General features: G+C 43.3%; 2 protein-coding genes across 2 annotated transcripts in view; both read left to right on the forward strand.

The window, feature by feature from the left end:
• ZC3HAV1 (zinc finger CCCH-type containing, antiviral 1) overlaps window positions 1–3,560 on the forward strand; it is a 51,326-nt gene extending 47,766 nt beyond the window's left edge. The window contains exon 13 of the mRNA XM_018046885.1: window positions 508–3,560. Coding sequence (XP_017902374.1) covers window positions 508–788 — 281 coding nt within the window. The 3' untranslated portion in view covers window positions 789–3,560. The remainder of the gene's footprint in view (window positions 1–507) is intronic.
• On the forward strand, window positions 7,715–21,610 carry ZC3HAV1L (zinc finger CCCH-type containing, antiviral 1 like). The gene is made up of 4 exons (XM_018046886.1): window positions 7,715–8,413; window positions 9,563–9,698; window positions 15,347–15,605; window positions 17,232–21,610. The coding sequence occupies exons 1-4, from the start codon at window positions 8,049–8,051 to the stop codon at window positions 17,366–17,368; spliced, it is 897 nt and encodes a 298-aa protein (XP_017902375.1). The 5' UTR covers window positions 7,715–8,048; the 3' UTR covers window positions 17,369–21,610.

The raw sequence follows: 21,954 nt of genomic DNA on the forward strand, positions 1-21,954 counted from the left end.
TTGTCTTGTAGTTGAGGACGATAGATTGAGCGTCTGACCAGCTCTGCCAGGGTCAAGTGTTGGCTCATGTCATATCTCTCCTCTCTCCCTTTTCCTTTCCCCAGGACCTTCCCACAGTAGTAAATGATGTTTCTTCCTTAAAATGTACACAATATAAAATGGCCTTTGTTGGAGTATCTTTGGTTTATTAGTTACAACTCAACTTGCTTGCATGAACTGGATTACTGTGATATCAACAGTTGGTTATTGTACCCAGTGGCTCAACATTGTACCTGTGAATTCCATAGAGTTGCAAATGTTTCTGTTAATTGTCAGGTTATACACCGTATTCAAGTGTACTTGCATAATAAACGTTTTCCTAAGTACAAAGGAAAGTTATTAGTATCAATAAGGTATTGCTGACATATACTTGGTCAATGCCTGTCATCTGATCATGTGTAAATAATCTTATAACTACATACCTTCTTTTATAATAATTCTTAACCTTTTTCTTCTGATTATTTCTAGGAAACTACTTCACAAGAGATGCCATTAGTTCCCATAAAAATTACCCGTTTGATTCCAAAAACATCGTTATGTTTGTAGCCCGAGTCCTGGTTGGAAATTTCATTGAAGGCCATATGGGTTACCAGAGTCCCCCTCCGCGGTATGACAGCTGTGTGGATACAAGATTGAATCCCTCTGTTTTTGTCATCTTTCAGAAAGATCAGATTTACCCAGAATATGTGATTGAATATACCGAACTAGAGAAATCAGAGAAACCAGAGAAACCCTGCGTGATTAGTTAGAAATGATGGCTACAGCCTCGTAAAGGATGTCATAACCATTCTGTTCACTTAAAGAACCCGATCTTCCACAAAGATAATAGTTACACTTATGTTTTCTCTCCTATAAATGCCTTGGATTAGTGGTTCCCAAACTTTGCTGCACATTTGAATCATCTAGGAAGCGCTAAACAACCCCACTGTCCAGGGGACTTCCCTAGTGTGGTTAAGGCTGTGCACTCCCAAGGTAGGGGCACGGGCTCAACCCCTGAACTAAGACCTGGCATGCTGCGCAGTGCGTGCAGCCTTAAAAACAATTAAAGATTTTTTTTTAGTGTCCAGATTACACACCACTCCAACTAAATCACTTTTTTGGGGTTGACCGCCAAGAAGAGGATTGAAATGTGTCATAAGTTTGGGAATCACTCATTACCTAGATGTAACTGGTAAAGACTCACTTCTAAAACTTCTGTTAATGCAGCAACCTTCTCTCCCCCAACTACTCTTAGTTGATTGCATGATTTGGTTTTGTTTCGGTTAAATTGAAAGAAAATTTATTTGGGAAATTTAAGTGAAATCTAAAAATTAAGGACATAAGACAGTACAGCCTTGGAAAATTGTGGAAAGCTGGGGGAAAATACATAGGAGTATAGTTGCGGCGGGTGGAAATGTCAGGGAAATTTAAATGCTAGCAAGACATAACTGCAGTACTGTACCTTATCTCTGGTGAGACTGATTTGAGGGCATGCATTTCTTTATCTCTACGTTTATTTACAGTACTTCATCCAAGTTGACGCTTTCTGAAACGCAATAAAAAGAGCTGCTAAGTATGGCTCAGAGCGCAGCAACCAACTGGAATTAACTGCCCATTTGGGCAAAGTAGACATTTATATTCTAACTAATATGATTACAGAGAAGGCTTTTTTTTCAGGTCAGACATACATGAAGTGCTGGTATTTTGGGTGGACCGAGTTGCAGTAACCAGATCCACACAATCACGACTGATAAATCCGAGTGCTGTTGTAGTTGTTCGCTGTGTTAGTTGAAGCTCACCAGGCAATTAGGGCCATTCTACCGAAGCACAGGCCCCCTGAGGAGGTGAGGTTAGTTTCCTTGGGAGACAGAATCAGGACGAAGGAACAGTGCTGCAAACAAGCCTCGCACCTGCGAGGGGCTTCTTTTTCTAAATATAACAGATTGTGTGGAATTGTAGCACAATCAGTTTTTAGAGCAGCTGAGGTGCCTGGACCAAGAGTTCCTTTCTTATTATGGATGAGGGTTTTCCTTCCAATTTTCAACATTCCATACCAGTCGCCAACATTTCATGTTATAATTACTTCCAGCAGATATGTTATAAAAATTAATTAGCATTAGAGTTGATTTTATATTAGATCTCTACAACTCTGGCTTAAAAGGGCTCCACCAGGGACTTACTTCCCTGGCAGTCCAAAGGTTAAGGCTTTAAGCTTCCACTGCAGGGGGCATGGGTTCAAACCCTTGTCAGGGAACCAAGATCCCATATGCCATGTGGCCGGACCAAAAAAAGTTTAAAAATCTAAAAAAAAAAAAAAGAGGAAATCTACAGATTGTCGAAATGGAGAAAATAAGGAAGTACTATATTCTTGCAGGCGAGCTGTAGGTCATACACGAATGTCTAGTGAGACATTCTACATTCGTATAGGGTGCAGAGCAATTCCTTACTGTAAGCAGCTGTCCAGTGCACTGCAAGATGGTCAGCATACTTCGCTCTCACATAATAAATGCCAGTAGCGCCCTCTCCCCCACCCGCATTATGATGGCAACAACAAACCTTATCAGATCTATTCACCATTTTCAGAGCAAATAATTTGTATGATAACATCCCCTTTGCTATCCTGAGATGATTCAAATACTACAATCTACATGAATTTTCTTCTTAAATAATCAATTTATTACCCTAACTATTATAATGGAGAAACAGAAGGCAAGAAATTTGTAATGATGATAAAATGAATATCAGTATATAAATGCTCCAGCATGACCACGCTATACGACATCATGAAATAGATATTTACTTCTACTGATAATGAATAGGTTTGGATTTAAGAGTCGATCGGAGGCTACTTCCTATAAAGAAGTACTGGAAAGATTAGAAGTATAGGTGACACCAGAATGAAAACCAGTATTAGGATAAGTCATAATAGACCATATATCTTTTCTGTATGTAGTTAGGGGAAGAACGAAATTATCTTAATTGAAATAAGTTTAGCAGGACAAGACCAATGACAGATTGTCTAAGAGGAAAAAAAGAATTATATCCTTTCAGGCGAGCTATGGATCCTATATAAGTGTCTAGTAGGACCTTAGAAAGTCGTATAGAGTACCGAATAAGTCTTCTTTGTATGGGACTGACCCATACACCATAGGGGCATCTCATCCCTAGCCGCATCCACTCAATGCCAGTAAAAGCCTGCAATTATTACAAAACCAACAAGCCATCAATTTCCAAAAGACCACAGTACGAGTCACTCAGTTAATACCTAGCATCTTTAGATTACTATCCTCCATAATGAGTCCTCCTATAGATTAAATTGGATGCTTGCCTCCTACATCCCTGGTTTTTAAAACACTTTGCATCTTGCTTTGATTATTTTTAGCACCTGTCTGACTTAAAGTTGTTCGCTTTTCGCGTTAGAGTGTAAGCTCCATGAGAGCCGAGTCAGCCTGTCCTGTTCACTGTGCCACACTGCATACCCAGCTGAGTGCTTGATACACTGGATAAATTTTGTTGAATAAAGTTCAACTGCTTATAATTCAGTAGCTGAGTTGTATTTCTTCTTGTTCTCCTCCCAGCTCCATTTGAGGTTCTAATACAAGAAAATAAATATTAACTTCGGCTCCACTGCTTGTATTTGCTCTATTTCCAGGTATCTCCTACAAGATAGTCACCTGCAGACACTTGTTCTTTCAGTGGGGGAGGAGGGCAGCTAAAGGATGTGAGTTGCCCCTTCCAGCTTCATCATTCCTGGACTCAGTGACCAAGGAGCCTTTAGCATACCGCCAGGGGAAGACCGGGTGGTGGTGATGGAGAAGCCCGCAGTGGGTTGGTACATCTTCTGTTTAGGGGAGAGGGAGACAGTGGAAACTGCTGACACCCCTTAGGAGTGGGAACAGGGCCAGTGGGAGGCAGCTAAAAACGTAAATGATCAGCAGAGTTGTCCAATTAGTAACGCCTTCAAAATTCTTTCTCCACTCTTCTTTTTTTTTTTTTTTTTTAAGGAAGGAGTATTTTTATTCATTTTTGGTGGCACTGGGTCTTTGTTACTGCATGTGTGCCTTCTCTAGTTGCAGAAAGCGTGGGCGTCTAATCATGTTGCCTTCTCTTGTTTCAGAGCACGGGCTCTAGGGCATGGGCTTAGTTGCCCCAGGGCATGTGTAATCTTCCTGGACCAGGGCGCGAACCCATGTGCCCTGCATTGGCAGGCAGCTTCTAGGGCTTCCCAGGTGGCGCTAGTGGTAAAGAACCTGCCGGCCAGTGCAGGAGACAAAAGAGACACGGGTTCGATCCCTGGTTTGGGAAGATCCCCTGGAGAAGGAAATGGCAACCCACTCCAGTACTCTTGCCTGGAGAATCCCGTGGTCAGAGGAGCCTGGCGGGCTGCAGTCCGAGGGGTTGCAGAGAGTTGGACACGACTGAAGTGACTTGGCACTAGCACTTCTTAACTGCCAGGAAGTCCCACCCATTTGTTTTTAATCACAAAGCTTTGGATGGAGACAGAAACCATCTGTATGGCAGCATGCGCTGCTCAGCTGTGCAGGACTCTCTGTGACCCCATGGACTGTAGCCTGCCAGGCTTCTCTGTCCATGGCAGTTCTCCAGTCTAGAATACTGGAGTAGGTTGCAACTTCCTCCTCCAGGGGATCTTCCCAACTCAGGGACGGAACCCATGTCTTCTAGACTGGCAGGCTGATTCTTTACCACTGAGCCACCTGGGAAATATGGTAGCATTCAGTTCGGTGCAGTTCAGTCACTCAGTCGGGTCTGACCCTTTGCGACCTCATGAACCGCAGCACGCCAGGCCTCCTTGTCCATCACCAACTCCCGGAGTTTACCCAAACTCATGTCCATAGATATGATTAAAGTGAAGGTAAAACTGCCATTTGATTTGGACCTCAATGGAAATAAAATAATATATAGCCAACCCATCACTGTCAAAGCACCCACACTCAAATATATAGAAGTGACATCAAATCAAGCAAATGTTTTGAGTTTTTCCATTTAGTTATATGTTCTATTTGTTTATTTGTCATAGCAGGCTCTCACATTTTTCAGAAATGTTTGATGTTGCTACTCCCCAAGGTTCGATCCTCCCACCTCTGCTTTTCTTTATTTGTGCTGAGTGAGCTTATCAACTGTCAAAGCTCCAATTTCCTTATACTCTGATGACACTCAAATCAATATTCTCTTCAATCTTTCTTAAGCTCTTGACCTGTAAATTCAACAGCCCACTGAGCATCTTCCCATGGACCATCCACTGCAAACTCAACACAATAAAAATTAAGACAATAATCCTTCAGCTGTTTCTCTTCTGTTTTTTCTTATTTCTGTCTTGGTTTTCTAGAAATCCATTCTTTATTATGGCCAGAGATCTTTCCAAAACATCTATCCCACATTAGAAGTGTTCAGGAAAATGACAGATACTTTGGTTAATTATGAAAATAAAGATTATGTAGGGAAATTACCATTTTTTAAAGTCATGCCTAATGAAGTATTTAGGATTGAAGTATCTAGAAATATCTACAAATTGAAGCTTATAAATTCTCAGCCCAAACAGTCAGGCACATAAAACAGGACAAAGTGTTAAGATTTTACAACTCGAGGAAATTGATATATATGGGTGCTTATTTCACGATCTTCTAATTTCCTGCTTGAAAAATTGTTTACTACTAATTAAAAAAAAAACAAAAACATAATTAAAAACACCTATCCTGGGACTTCCCTGGTAGTACACGGGTTAAAAAACTGCCTGCCAGTGCAAGGGACAATGGTTGGATCCCTGATCTAGGAAGATTCCACATGCCAAGAGGCAGCTAAGCCCGTGTGCCACAACTACTGGGCCTGTGTGCTCCAATTATTGAAGCCTGCGCTCTGCAACAAGAGAAGCCGCTGCAGTGAGAAGTCTGCGCACTGCAATGAAGAGGAGCCCCTGCTAGCTACAACTAGAAAAAACCTTCGCGTGGCAATGAAGACCCAGCACAGCCAAAAATAAGTATTAAATCAAATAACATTTATATGTAATATTATATATAATAATGTTATAATAGAATATTAAATAATCATAAAAAACACATCCTACAATATAGCCAAGCACTGTTGTTTCTTTTTTTTAAGATTTATTTTTTTATTTATTTTTGGCTGTGCTGGGTCTTCATTGCTGCATGAAGGCCTTAGTTGCAATGTGTAGACTTCTCATTGGAGTGGTTCCTCTTGTTTTGGAGCACAAGCTCTAGGTGCATGGGTTTCAGTAGTTGCCACATGTGGGCTCAGTAGTTGTGGCTCATGGCTTAGTTGCTTCTTGGCACATGGGATCTTCCTGGACCAGGGAGAGAACCTGTGTCCCCAGCACTGGCAGGTGGATTCTTTACCACTGAGCCACGAGGGAAGCCCCTAGCCAGGCACTGTTTTTAAGTGCTGGGGATACAGCAAGGAACACAAAATTCCTGCTCTCACAAGCTTGAATTCTACAAATATATAAATAAGAAGAAAAACATGAGTGATAAGTTCCATCCAGAGACCAGGGTGCTACTTTAGAGTGGAAGTTAGGAAAGGCCTTACCAAAGAGAAGACATTTAAGCTCAGTTTTGAATGACAAAAAGACTAGTAATTCTAGAGTGCGAGGCGATGATGATGCCGAGGAGCATTCTAGCCAGGCGATGATGCCGGGCAGCATTCTAGCCAGAGGGATCACTCCCCAGCTGAGATTCCTTCAGTTGCTTCCCAAAGTCTTCTGGAAGTCCAACTTTCTTAACATGGCAGAAAAGATCTTTGAGCATCTAGCCAGTGGACTTTCTCTTTAGCTTCTTCACGTGCCATTAACTTATTTAATCTTCACAACTACCTTGCAAGACAGCAACTCAATCAGGCGAGTTCCTCAATCATGTTTTATCCATCTCAGTACTCCATGGCTGCATTAAGAGTTGGCTCAAAAAATGCTCATTAAATCAGCATGGCCTTGGGCAAAAAGCTCTTTAACAAACATTTCCTGGTGGCTCAGACGGTATAGAATCTGCCTATAATGCAGGAGACCTGAGTTCAATCCCTGGTGGGGAAGATCCCCTAGAGAAGGGAATGGCAACCCACTCCAGCATTCTTGCCTGGAGAATTCCATGAACAGACTGTATTCCTGGCGGGCTACAGTCCCTGGGGTTACAAAGAGACAGAGAGGAGTAAGCCACCAACATTTAACAAACCTACAGGTCTAAACCAGTGCTGTCTAACAGAAACATTAAGTGAGCTTCGTGTGTAATTTTACATTTTCTCATAGCTGCCTTAGAAGTGAAAGAAACGATGAAATTATAACATTTTATTTAAATATTATCAATTTAACATCGTTAATATAAAATTTTACAGTTTCTGCATTCTAAAGCTTCCAAGTCCAGCGTATGTATATTTCACACATCCCACTGCAAACCGGTCACATTTCAGGCACCCAAAAGCCACCTGTGGCTAAGTTCTGAGATCGCCTCCCTAAGGCCGCCCAGCTATTCACCTTCTACCACATTACCTGTTCCATTTTTTTTGCAGCCCTTACTGCTGCTGCTCCTAAGTCGCTTCAGTCGTGTCCGACTCTGTGCGACCCCATAGACGGCAGCCCACCAGGCTCCCCCCTCCCTGGGATTCTCCAGGCAAGAACACTGGAGTGGGTTGCCATTTCCTTCTGCAATGCATGAAGGTGAAAAGAGAAAGTTAAGTCGCTCAGTCACGTCTGACTCTTAGCGACCCCATGGACTGCAGCCTACCAGGCAGCCCTTACTAGTATCTCCCAATTCCCTCCGACTATACAAGTCCCTCGAGGTGAGGACTTAACCTTGAAGGGTGCCTGACCCACAGCAGGCGCCGGATCAGGACTGTCCTCGCCTGATCTGAGCCCCTGATGGCCCAGGGTCCCAGGGCTGTTCTCTCGCACGGCCGCCCCTTGCCCGCCCTTTCCCAGGCCCTTCCCGGGAACCGGGTTTGAAGTCGTGGACGTGACTGGGAGGAGTCTGTCCGCCTCGGATTTCCGCACAGGGAGCCAGGCCGCGACCATGGCGGAGCCCACCGTGTGCTCCTTCCTCACCAAAGTGCTGTGCGCCCACGGCGGCCGCATGTTCCTGCAGGACCTGCGCGGCCACGTGGAGCTCTCCGAGGCCCGGCTGCGGGACGTGCTGCGCCAGGCCGGGCCCGACCGCTTCCTGCTGCAGGAGGTGGAGGTGCGCGAGGGCCCGTGGGACGCCGAGGCCGAGGTGGCGGCCGGCGCGGGCGGCGGCGGCGGCCCGGCGGCCTGGCGGGTGGTGGCCGTGTCCTCCGCGCGCCTCTGCGCCCGCTACCAGCGCGGCGAGTGCCAGGGCTGCGACCAGCTGCACCTCTGCCGCCGCCACATGCAGGGCAAGTGCCCGAACCGCGACTGCTGGTGAGGCTGCGGGCCGGGCGGGCCGGGGCGGGGCGGCGGGCGGGACGCGAAGGACTCCGCGCGGGGGCCGCGGGCCTGACCCGTCCAGCCGGGAGCGGGACCCAGAAGGAAAGGAGAACGGCGGTCGTCGATCCGGGCCGGACGACCTCTTCTGGAAGGGCCGAAGGGAAGCCCGCGGAAGGTGCCCCTCCGCGTCCTTCGGGCGGAGGCCTCCCCCGCGCTCCCAGCTGAGGAACGAGACGGAAGATCGTCTCAATTTGGGTTTCTCAACCACCTCTCTCCGCCTCCCCCCGCCCCAAATTTGCAGCTTCTTCCCCCTCCCCGCCCCCAGTTCTCCACATCAGGGCCGGGATAAATCAGGATTTGAGTTCCTTTCCTCCAGGGGCCTTTTTGCAGCCATTTACGGACCCCGTGGAATTCACGGATCCTTTGTCGAAGAGGTCGGCTCTTCCCACTTAAACACAGCTTTAGCAGAAGAGGGTCTGTGCTCTGTGGGTTTAGAACGCGCAATCTAGGTCGACCCCCGCCGGGAAACGGAGGGTGGGGTGATTTGTGGGAGGTCGTTTGAGTCTGCCTCCCGACTCCATTCTTCCTTGGTCGACTCGAGCGCCCCGAAGTGGGTGGGGGAGGAGGCATGCATTGTTTTTAAGCTTGGGGGATGGTGGGCTGGGCAGTCGTTTGGAGTGGAGAAGGCCAGTGCAGACGTCTGCCGACCCCACCGGCTGGGACCCTCCGTCAAAGCAGGTGACTGGGGGAGAGGGTCCCCTTGGCCATAAAGTGTCTTTGTTCAGCGTGAAATGGCTTTGGGAGGGGAGTTACTTTATCCCAGCTTTCTTATTATCAGAGCTTTCTAGACCGTAAGGGGGTCCAGGGTTTCCCTGGTGGCTTGGACCGTAAAGGATCTGCCTGCTATGCAGAATCTGCCTGCAATGCGGGAGATGGGGATTCGATCCCAGAGTCAGGAAGATCCCCTGGAGAAGGCAATGGGAACGGGCTATAGTCCATAGCGTCGCAAAGAGTCGGACACAACTGAGCGACTAACACACAGGATACACGCCAGACTGCAGTTGAAAGCCACCCTAGGATAGGGATTTGGCGATCTGGCTCCATCCTCGTCTGGGCCTCTGATCCAGACCTTTGTGGTTCTAGGTCCACCTGCACCCTTTCTCATGATATCCACACGCCTGTCAACATCCAGGTTCTGAAAAAACAGGGACTCTTTGGTCTCAACGAGGCCCAGCTTCGGGTCCTGCTTTTACAGAATGACCCCTGCCTTCTACCAGAGGTGAGTCACCAAGCAAAAAAGTCGGGGAAGAACATCAAATGTTTGCTTGCCCAGGACAGCCTGAGGGGAAGGGGGCAAGTGTGGTACAGTGGTGACCTTCCTGGACTCTGGTTTTATTGGGCTTTGATACACTTTGACATACAAGGAGTGATGGACCTGTATGGGACAGAAATAATAATAATGGTTTATGGAATTTTTTTTTTTTAGTTCTTACTAAATGCTAAGTATTGATAGTTCAATTATCTTAAGCTATTAGTAACTAATGAGTGAAGTATGCCTGTCCCCATTTTATAGGTGAGGCAACTGAGGTTTGATTAAATAACTTGCCCAAGGTCACAGTAAATGGCAGATTTGAGTTTAGTTTTGTCTGATTATGAAGCCTCGGTTTTGTAAATTACCTGTTTATACTTTTGCTGGTTTTTCTATCTAGGCATTTGTCTTTTTCTGTTAATTCATAAGATATCTTTAACTACAAATCCCTTTTTGGGTCACATTTGTTACAAGTATTCACCCCCATTTATTTTGGGGGATTTTAGATATTAATTTTAATTGCTTTGCAACTCCATAATGTAGTTTCAAATGCTTAAAAAGTACTCATTATAACTGCTATAATGGCAAAATTAGCACACTTGTATCTGTTATGCTATACACAAAGAATTTTTCAAACAAAAGAGTTGGAATCACCAAAGAAGATATTACAAGAGGTCTCCAATTAAAAGTAGAGTTTTCTAATCTAGCACAATGATTCTGTCATAGACACTTTCTATGTTGGTGACACTAGTGGTAAAGAACCTGCTTGCCACTTCAGGAGACATAAGGAGACACAGGGTCCATCCCTGGGTCAGGAAGACCCCCTGGAGGAGGGCATGGCAACCCACTCCAGTACCCTTGCCTGGAGAATCCCATGGACAGAGGAGCCCGATGGGCTATAGTCCATAGGGTTGCAAAGAGTCAGACGTGACCGAAACGACTTATCACACACACACACACCTTGCCAGAAAGGGGATGGGAAGAAGGGAGGATGTTAGGAAAACAGAATAGCTCATGATTGTGATCCCCCTTTAACTCAGAGGAATTTCAGGGTCTACAGGGAAGAAATTCAGAAGGCGGGAGGTTTGAGCTAGAATCTTTGGTAGCTCAAAAATGGGTAGAGCTCAGAAATTGGTAGCTGGTAGAGGCTGCCCTCCAGGCAGCAGTCTATACTCAGAAGTCTGGAGTCAGCCTTAGGGGCTGACAGGCTTCTACTCGGTGTCCATGTGCTTTCTGATTTCAGGTTCTGAAGCCAGGTTTGGTATGTCACGAGCCAGATTCGTTCCAGCCATGTTGCCTGATGCAGTCCCAGCAGCAGCTGGAGCAGGTGCTTGGCAGGAAGGGAGAGGAGGGTGCGGCACCTACCGGACAGTGCCAGTTCTATTTACCTTTAGTGTTAATGGATTTTTTTTTTTTTGACTAATAGAAACTTAGCGTTTTTATATTGTTAAACGTACTGAATTTTTTTCTTTATGGCTTCTCCCTGAGTGTCCTGGGTCCAGCCTCATCTTGTCATATTACTGTATGTCAGTGTTCTGTGAGCGGCTGAGGGGTTGGCTACATTTATGACAGGAGCCTGCCTTCAGGCTGATCATCTGAAGCTGGTGGTGTGTGTCATGGGGGCTTCCCAGGTGGCGCTAGTGGTAAAGAACCCACCTGCCAATGCAGGAGACATAATGAGACACTGGTTCGATCCCTGGGTAGGGAAGATCCTCTGGAGGAGGGCATGGCAACCCACTCCAGTATCCTTGCCTGGAGGATCTCATGGACAGAGGAGCGTGGTGGGCTACAGTCCATGGGGTCGCAAAGGGTTGGACACGACTGAGGCAACTTAGCACATAGCACAGTCATGTGGCGCAAAACACGGCCACTTAGCCAGCAGGGACCATGGACAAGCAGGTGGGTGAGGCAGAAATGGTACCTCGCGTCTCATGTGTGAAAATACCTGATGATCCCTTTTTACCTCTCTGCCAAAGATTCAGTACACAGTGCAGGTCCAGTATTTGTAAAACATCATAAGGGGTGGGACTTCCCCAGTGGTTCAGTGGTTAGGACCCTGCACCTCCATTGCAAGGGGCGCAAGTTCCATCCCTGAATGGAATAGGGGAACTAAGATCCTGCATGCCATGTGGCGCACCCCCCCACCCCAAAACAGCGGGGCCACGTATCGCAGTGTGTATGGACATGCTAAATTGCTTCAGTCGTGTCTGACTCTGTATGACCCTATGGACTATGGACCACTAGGCTCCTCTGTCCATGGGATTCTCCAGGCAGGAGTACTGAAATGTGTTGCCATGCCCTCTTCCAGGGTATCTTCCTGACCCAGGGATGGAGCCTGCATCTTTTACTTCTCCTGTATTGGCAGGCAGGTTCTTTACCACTAGTGCCACCTGGGAAGCCCAAATATTGTGATATTATGATTTATAATAAGAAATATTTATTTGCTTTTCATATCTGTCTCTGGTGCAGAGTTCCTAAAACTTTTGAAATTTCCTGAATATTGAGAGCAATAAAACATTACTTTTGTTATGTTCATGTGATGACTTTTGAAAAGTTCCTAGGTGACATGGGGACTGGTTTCCCTAAGAACCAATTACATGATTAGAAGGTTGGAACTTTCAGTCCCACGCCCAGTCCTGGGAGGGTAGCGGGCCTCGAGGTTGAGTTCAGTTACCAGTGGCCAGTGATTTAATCAAGGAAGTGTCAGTAAAACCCCAAAAGGATGGGCTTTAGAGAGCTTTCAGGCTGGTGAACACGTAGAGGTCCTGGGAGAGTGGTGGCCATAGAGAGTCTGGAAACTGCACCCTTCCCCCATGCCCTTTGTGTCTCTCCCATCCAGCTGTTCCTGAGTTATATCCGTTGATGCTTCCTCGGTGGTGCTAGTGGTAAGGAACTGGCCTGCCAGTGCAGAAGGAGGTCTAGTAGACGCCAGTTCGATCCTTGGGTCAGGAAGATCCCCTGGAGAAGGGAACGGCGATTCACTCCAGTATTTTTGCTTGGGAAATCCCATGGACAGAGGAGCCTGGTAGGCTGCAGTCCACAGGGATAATAAACTGGAAATTTAGCAAGTAAAATGTGTCTTTGAGTTATGTGAGCCTTTCTAGCAAATTAATTGAACACAGGGAAGGGGTTGTGGGAACTTCTAATCTGTAGCTGAAAGATCAGAAGCACAGGTGTCAACCTGGACTTATGATTTGTATCTGAAGTGAGGGCAGGCTCGTGAGTGGTGGTTGGGTTGCTAAGTCGTGTCCTTGTGATCCAATGGACTGTAGCCTGCTAGGCTCCTCTGTCCATGGGATTTTCCAAGCAACAATACTAGAGTGGCTTGCTATTCCTTCTCCAGAGGATCTTTCCAATCCAGGGATCGAACCTGGGTCTCCTGCACTGCAGGCAGATTTTTTTACCAACTGAGCTACCAGGAAAGTCCTGGGCTTGTGGGACCAAGCCCTAGCCCTTAACCTGTGTGATCTGACGCCACTCCAAGTCTGTCTCCTGGAGATCATGTCAGACTTGAGTTAAATTTGTGAGTACCTGGTCAGTGTCCACTGAGAATTGCTTGGTGGTGTTGGAAAACACACACATTGGAAATATGAAAATATACTTTGCTGATACATTTGAAAACTTTCATGAAATGGGCAAATCTCTAGAAAAATATTGCATGTCAATATTGATTCAAGAAGAAATAGGAAACCAGAATCACTTTAAAAAAAAATAAAAGCATTCAAATAAAAATGTAAAAAACTCACAAAATCAGAATGTTTGGTAAGTCTTCTACAAGGGAGTATTAAGCCCTTATGGATCTATTGCTCAACTTTAACATATCTTGAAGGAATAGATTATTCTGATATGGGGGCTAGATCTGGGATCTATTTTCTTTGATCTCCTGTACATTCTGGAACCAGTATTATACTGTTTAATGAAGGTATATTATATTTTAAGATATGATGTTATGAGTCTCTATGCCCTTAAGTCTTTTTCAATCGTTTTCCCTTTAATCGATTCTCACTTGTTTCCTTTTTTAGATACGTTTTTACAGTCATTTAAATTCCTAAAACTGGTTTATAGGAATTCTTTGGGGGAAGTAGGAATTGCACTAAAATTGTGTGTTCATTTCAGAAAATTGGCATCACAATTGCAGGTAGGAAGCCATTTTAAAAATTTATTGATTGAGATATAATTGATGTACAGTAAGTAGTATGTTAGTTTCACATGCATAATGTTTAAATACATTATGAAATGATCACCAAATAAGTCTAATAACCGTCTGTCTCCATACAATTTTTGTTGTTGTTCAGTCGCCAAGTTGTATCTGACTCTTTGTGACCCCAGGTTTGCCCAAGTTCATGTATGTCCAGTGAATCAATGATGTGTTGGATGGCATCATTCCATACAGTATTGACCATATTTTTATGCTGTATATTATATTTGTGTGACTTCCTTCAAGACAGGAAGCTTGTACCTCTCAATTCCCTTCTGCTGTTTCACCCATCGTCCACCTCTCTGTCCTTGGACAACCACCCCCTTGTTCTTTGATGTCATTTGTGGTATCAGTCCCTGGTCATCTGGTCATTTGTGTCCAGTAGAATTGCCCACATTTTAGGTTTGACTGATGTGTTCCTCTAGTATCATTTAACACGTTCCTGAATTTACTGTAAATTGATTGATCTGGAGCTTTGATTGGATTTAGGCTTGAATTATGTAGCAAGAATTTTTTGTACATGTGGTATATTGTTAGGGTGACTAATGGTCCCCATTTGCCTGGGACTGAGGGGTTTCCAGCCTTGTCAGACTTTCCTGCTAAAAGGTCATATTTCCTATTGCATCTTGTCAGGAGGTACACAATGTCTGGTCCCAATGCAAATATTAATAGTGCTCCTTTTAAAATGCCCTTGTCTGGATAATAAATTATCTGATCACGCTGCCTGTCCAGATTGGTTTCCCTGGAGGCAGAGGCTGACATAGGGATTGAGGTACGTGTGCTGTATTGAAGAAGGGATCCTTGGGAAAAATCTGTAAGGTAAAATAGTGGGAGGGGAGAGCTATAAGCAAGATGGAATGGCCTTGACTTGATTCACACAGAGGCTTGGGAGCAAATATTACTAACTTTGAGGTTCTAGCTTTGAGGCAGGGTCCAGCCTTTTCTACCTGCACTCATTGGCTACCGGCTTTGGGAGAGGAGGGCAGGCCAACTGTGAGTCAAGGTCAGAGAGGGGCAGCTGAATGTTAGTTGCAGCTAGGAGAGATGTGGGCCTTCCTAGGTGGCTCAGTGGTTAAGAATCTGCCTGCCAGTGCAAGAGACGTGGGTTCAATACCTGGGTCGGGAAGATCCCTTCAGGTAGGAGGAAATGGCAACCTGCTCCAGCCTGAAAAACTCCTTGGACAGAGGAGCCTGGTGGACTATAGTCCATGGGGTGACAAAGAGTCAGACACGACTGAGCCACTGAGTACACACAGGAGAGATGTGAGTGGAGGAACTATTTTATACCCATCTGCCTTTCACCCTTGGGGACTTTAACAGCCATCAATGATCCAAGGGTGCCATTTAGAGATACCGTCCTTTACTGTCTTGAGATACAGTGAACGCAAACATCCTTAGTGTTGCTTCATTTCTGTACCAGGTCTGTTTGCTCTACAACAAAGGTGAAGCCCTCTATGGTTACTGCAACCTCAAGGATAAATGCACCAAGTTGCACGTGTGCAAGTCCTTCGTCAGGGGAGAGTGCAGGCTGCAGAAATGCAAGCGGTCCCATCAACTCATTCATGCTACATCCCTGGAGCTGCTGCAGGACCAAGAACTGGAGATCTCAAGTGTCGTTAATTTTCAGATCATTTCCACCTACAAGCACATGAAGCTGCACAAGATGCTAGAAAATAAAGGTGAGACTATCAGAGATGGACAAAACACTATCCACAGTGCAGTGCTGAGCTGGAAGTGAGGAAAAAGCACTTTGTAGGTTGATGGCTGCTGGGTCCTTGGGAGGCTTTATCAGTCAGTGTTCTATAATATTGACCTGTGCTTCTAACCAAAGGAGGGAGGGTCGGGTTCGAGTTTATTTTCAGCACTACCCCCAAGTGTTTGGACAGTGTAGCTTCTTAGTAAGTTGGGGATCAGGAAGTAGGAAGAACAGCCTAACTTCTTTGTTAGGAAAAAAGAGGGCTTCCCTCGTAGCTCAGTCAGTAAAGAATCTACCTGCAATGCAGGATACCTGGGTTCGATTTCTGGGTCGGGAAGATCCCCTGGAGAAGGAAATGGCAACCCACTCCAGTATTCTTGCCTGGAGAATCCCATGGACAGAGGAGCCTGGCAGGCTACAGTCAGTGGGGTCGCAAGAGTCAGACATGCCTTAGCGACTAAACCACCAGGAAAAAAGAGGAGGAAGGTGGGCTAGAAACATATATAGTTATCCATACTGGAAACATAAGGATAATGTAGAGATGGCTTTCTTTTATTAAATTGAAATAAAATTTTTTTTCTTAAATTTTTAGGAGATTTTAAGCACATTACAGAAGAATTTGGAAAATAGAGAGTAGAACCAAAAATCACATATGACTCACCCTAATCCGCAATAATTGGTACCATTTAATTACAGGCCCTTGCAGTCTTATTACTAGAAAATACCAGTCCAGTGGTGGTCAGAGTCTGCGGCAGTTTAGTACCTTTTGTTCTCATGTTATACAGCATCGTAAATATCATCCCATATTACTGCATGGTCTGTCCTTTTTTAAGGTCTATAAAGTGTGAGCTTCCCTGGCGGCTCAGCGGTAAAGAATCCACCTACCAATGCAGGAGATTTGGGTTCAATCCTTGGGTTGGGAAGATCCCCAGGAGAAGGAAATGGCAACCCACTCCAGTATTCTTGCCTGGGGAATCCCATGGACAGAGGAGCCTGGCGGGCTTCAGTTCATGAAGTTGAAAAAGAGTCGGACACAACTTAGTGACTAAACAACAACAAAGTGTGGTTTGGTCTTTTTTTAATTATAGTGTGAGGGTATTTATTCCATGAGATTTGCTTATAGCTGAAAATCAGAGGGTAGTAGGCTTGGAAGAGTTGCTGACGGAAAAACCAGATATCCAAAATCAGAGCCTCTAAGCTTTAACATGGAAGTTCCTCGTGTTGGAATAGTAGAGACTGACCTGATGAGTGGTGGCTTGAAGGTAGGGAGGACTCTGTATGTATCAGTGTCAGAGGCTGTGTTGGTGGGTCCCTAAATGGTGGCAGGGACCTCCCAACCTATTTGATGAGTAGGGCCTGTCCCTGTCTTCATCTGGTCTTGTTTAATGGGTCTCTCGTAACTATGAATTGTGACTTTTTTCTTGCTGTCGAGTATATAAGTACATATGTAATTTTTTTTAATCCGGAAGACATGAACTCTCTAAATCCAGAGCACTGGGAGTCTTACCAGAGGTCTGACTAGCTTGGGCTGATGCTCCCAACATAAAACAAAATTTTGAGTGATAAAGGAGTATCTTAGGAAACCTCGTCTCTTTCTTCTTCTTTTTAGATAATTCAGCTTCTCCTGCTGAGCATTCCCAGGACCTTGAGAAACGAGGAGGACACGTAGCTGGGGCTGCAGAGGCTCGACCTCTGGTCTCTGGCCCTGCTGCCTCAGCCAAGAAGCCACGTGCAGGCAAACCTTAAGGGACGTCAGCAAGATAAGAAGATTGTCCAATCGGAAGGGCTAAAAACAGAGCTTCTGTTGAGATTCGATTTGTAACTGTTCATTCACTTAATCGTTTATTAATAATAGCCATAATAATATCTACCTCACAGGTTGTGGTGAGAATAAAAGAAGATGGGAAAGGAGAAGATGTCAGATTGGGAGGATGAAATTGGGGCTGAGTGGTTGGGGGTGAGGTTGGATGTTAAACAGGCTAAGAGAGTGTAAAACCTGGAGGGAGATAAGGTCAGTTCAGTTCAGTCAGTCCTGGGCAAATCCTGCAGTTCTGGAGAGCCTTCCCAGGCTGGCTGGGTAGAGTTCTTAAAGACACAGACTCCTGCTAACCTCTTCTGGAACCCAGCCAAGTGCCTATCTATACGTCCGTATACAGAGTTTACCTTGTGGTGTTCAGAGAGTACACACACTTTATACTGCTTTTTTTTTTAATAGTCCATAGCATTTCTCCATATGTGTTCACATTTATAAAGCATCATTTTTTATGCACAGATATACTCATATATCATCCTTTGTTTCACTAGTTCCATTATTCTGGGATATTTTGATTCTTCCAACAAATTTTGAATACAGCTCTTCTTAAAATCCACATAATATTAATTTTTAAGTTATTCTTTGCTTTTGCTTCACCTATATAGTTGCTGAACGATACTCTTGATTTTCACTTCTTTAAAAATATATGCAGGAATTCCCTGGCGGTCCAGTGGTTAGGACTCTGCATTTCCACTGCAGGGGGCACGAGTCAAAAATATATTGTCTATATATGTATGCCAGTAAATACTTTTCTGTGTGTCTTCTTTCTATATGTCTTTAGTTTGTACGTGCCCTTGAATTGCTGGAGCCCTCTGTGCTGATGTGAGTTGGCCTTTAATTAGGTTCCTTAAAGTTTTTATAAAAGGATGATGACTGTATATGATATGATATCCAGCCCTTGCGGATTCACCCTCAGCCAACACCGCAGAGAATTTAACTTTTGGGTGCTCACCAGAGATTTCTACCTCACTCTGTCTACTCTCCATTTCTTATTAAACTTTTATCAAAGCTCAGATTCCTATAGTGGGAAGGAAGGTAAAGGTAAGTCGCTCAGTCGTGTCCAGCTCTTTGCGACCCCATGGACTGTAGCCTACCAGGTTCCTCCGTCCGTGGGATTTTCCAGGCAAGAATACTGGAGTGGGTTGCCATTTCCTTCTCCAAGAGATCTTCCCAACCCAGGGATCGAACCCAGGTCTCCCGCGTTGTAGGCAGTTCCTCCAAGTTGTGTCCATTCTTTCTGTGATTAAGATGAACCATCAGAAATCTAAATACCTCGCCCATTCTGTACTGACTTCCTGCTTCCTCCTTTCTCTCTGCCCCTGCCTACCCAGCTGGCTCTGTCGAGTTATACCCCAGTTTAGTTCTTTGTTTTCATCAAGGGGTACCACAGAGATCAGCTTTGTGAATTTCTTTCCTGTGTTTGTTGTAGTAATAGCCCAAATATTGGTGTGTAAAGTTGTTTTCTTTCTTTTTTTTAAAATTTAACTGTCTGGCAATAACATAACATTTGAGGAATAGGCCAAATTGGTGAGCTTTTCATCCAGCTGAATTTATTTAATTTAGAAAATTTTTAATCATGAAAATTTTTCTTTTCCGTTGAGTGAGATGAGTAAATATGTCCTTTTAAAGTGAGAAAGTGCTGTGTTTTCTTCTGATGGACAATGAGAGCCGTGCGACTTAATGCTAATCCCTTCACTTTGATTGCCAACAACAGTATTTCTGAAAACTCTTAGGTTTTGCATATCTTGTTTCTTTTTTCCTTGTTATGATTGCTCCTGGTGATAACTTTGTAAGAAAAATATTCATATTTTATTATGACTTGCATTTTATTATTTTACTATTATATTTCTTTTGAAAGCCATGTGAAATCCTTAATGGAAACAGTGTAGCGTATAAAAGCATATTCTTTACATCTTTGGTAGATTCGTACATTATTGTGTTCTTTTTGTATATCTTTTTTATTTTTGTATATCTTATAATTATGCCTTTATATATGAAGTTATTGACTCTCTAATCTTTGTTGCAATATTTTATTCAATTCTGTAATATTCCATTTTAATCTTTGTTCCATTAGTAGTCATTCTGTATAAACATTTTATGTATTCGTACCTGTCTCTCTTATTTTAACTTGATGAGTCGGCTGTTGGAGAGTTAATCAGGTTAGAGTTTTCTTTGACAGTCCATCAGGGCTTATCAGATGAAGCTGCACGTCTATGGGCTCCCTCAACTCCAAATACCCTAAATTGAATGACTGACTTTCCTTCAGATTTGTTCCTCATTTTGTTCTTAATTTTGAAGTGTCCCCACTAAATGACTTAGGTGAAAACCCTGCAAAGTGTCCTCTACTTTTCTTTTCTCCTTATTCCGTGTCAGATTGGTTACCCCATGTTGGAGAATTTCCCACCTTAAAAATCTCTCACATTTTTGCCCTTCTCTACCTCTTTCTTTGCATCCCCAACCCACTGCCTTTATGTAAGCCCTCATCACTTCTTGTATTCATTTTATAGATGGATAACTGTGGTTTTCAAGTCATGTCTTGTTAGAATTTTGTGGTAGGAGTTGGTAGCCCCATTGTAATGTGCACTTCAAGGATGGTAGTGCCCTTGTAATTTTTCATGTAGGAGGCCTTTGCTGAGGGCATTGATCTCCTTACCACCCTTCTCTCTCTTTGCTGTCTGGTTAACCTTTTGAGATGCAAACCTAATGGCACTGCCATACCTAATGGCATTGCCATACCTTCATTGGTCCCCATCATGGAGAGTAGAAGCCGTAAAACTCAAATCCCTACAGGGACTAAAAAGTCAAGGTAAATGGATACAGTGAGATGCATGTGAGAGGAATGGGAGGGGAGAGGAGGTGCTGTGGCTGATTGTCCCATCTGAAAGGGGCACCTGCCACCTGCTTCCACGTGGGAATGCGGGACCCAATTTGACATATCGTCCAGTTTCTTAAAAGAAGCCAAAAATCCAGAAATTTTTATGAGCAGTTTGCTGATTTTTAAATATTGGCTTTTACTTGAGTTTTTAAAATGCAGGTCAATATTTTGTGAATTGACCTACTTGCAGTTTTTGGAATGTGCCATTTTATCTTGTGATTCTGTTTGTAAGTGATGCTTCTTCTAAGTAACGCTCTTTCCTTCCTCCTGCCTCAAAACCTGGCAAAATTAAGTTCTTTAAGGTTCCAGGTTAGCCTTTCCTGACCCCAAGACAGGCAGTTCTCCTCATGTTCTCAAAGCTCCAGCACTTACTACATTACATTGCAATGCTTTGTGTTTTTATTCCCTGGCTTTGAGCAAAGACATTATTTATTCTTCTAGCAAAATTATACACTTGGTGGTTAAATATTTTTTGCCGTATAATGAATTAAACTCTTCATTTTCATCTATTGAGTCAGTATCATATTGTTCTTCATTGATTCTCTCTCCTCACATATTTTTAATATTAAAAAATATTTTTCCCATAAGGAATGCCATATAAAGTAAACACCCTTTTGATTCTTCAATTTGAATTGTCTAGGTCTAAAATGACCTCTTTATGACCTATGTTTATGATGTAATTCCTTCCATCAAGGAATAAGTCTACATTATTGACATATTTCTTGATTTCTTTCTATATAATTTGTTCATGTTTTTGTCTAGATTTCAAATATACCTTATTGCATAAATTCTGTCCTGGCTAAATATGTCAGTATTGCTACTCTGTATGGGACTCTATCATTAGAATGCTATTGATTTTCAAAATATTTGTCTTTAGATGAATTGTCTTCATCCTGTCAGTATTAGATGGTTTGTATTTATCTTTTCTTATATATTTCTGTTATATCTTTGGTTAAATAAAATTGTAATAACATATTTTGGATATTCATTAAATATGAAGTTAATTCTTGGCTTTAAATAAATATTCTCTATTATAATAAGTGAAATAGCATCTTTTATTCTTGTTTATTGAAAGCTTTTGGTAGGAATTGTTATCTTTTGATATAATCGTAATTTTAATCATTTAAATCACCTAATATTATTATATTAATGGTTTTCATGATATTAAGGCATCTTTAAATTCTTGGGTAAGCTCCACTTGATAATGGTATATATTCTTTTAATGTATTTTTTTATCTTACTTGGTAATTTTCAAGTATACACTTCTAAACATTCATAAATAAAGTTCATTTACATATTATATGTGTAGTAAGTTCCTTTTATTGCTATATTCTGAAAAAAATATTCTAGGTACTGTTTTGACCTTTTGTAAATTGATGTGTAATGTTATTATAATTTTTATTAAAATTTTTGTCCAGCTTTATTGAGATGTAACTGACATATAACATTGTGTCAGTTTAAGATGTACAAGATGATCTGATCCGTCTGTATACATGCATATATTTCAAACTGTTTACCACGATAAAGCTGGTTAGCACATCCATCCCCTCACATTCATTATTAACTTTAAAATAATGGATTACTGTATCATTGAATTACTGTATTATTATTTAGGAATATTTTTCCCAAAGATTTTTTGGGGAG

The sequence above is a fragment of the Capra hircus genome, chromosome 4 (genome assembly GCF_001704415.2).
Source record: "Capra hircus breed San Clemente chromosome 4, ASM170441v1, whole genome shotgun sequence".
In the NCBI taxonomy this organism is placed as follows: Eukaryota; Metazoa; Chordata; class Mammalia; order Artiodactyla; family Bovidae; genus Capra; species Capra hircus.

Excerpts from the sequence above, each read along its gene's own strand:
- ZC3HAV1L (XM_018046886.1), top strand. The coding sequence starts at position 8,049 with ATGGCGGAGCCCACCGTGTGCTCCTTCCTCACCAAAGTGCTGTGCGCC. Across the intron at positions 8,414-9,562 it reads TGCCCGAACCGCGACTGCTG|GTCCACCTGCACCCTTTCTC; the intron begins GTGAGGCTGCGG and ends TTGTGGTTCTAG. Across the intron at positions 9,699-15,346 it reads ACCCCTGCCTTCTACCAGAG|GTCTGTTTGCTCTACAACAA; the intron begins GTGAGTCACCAA and ends TTTCTGTACCAG.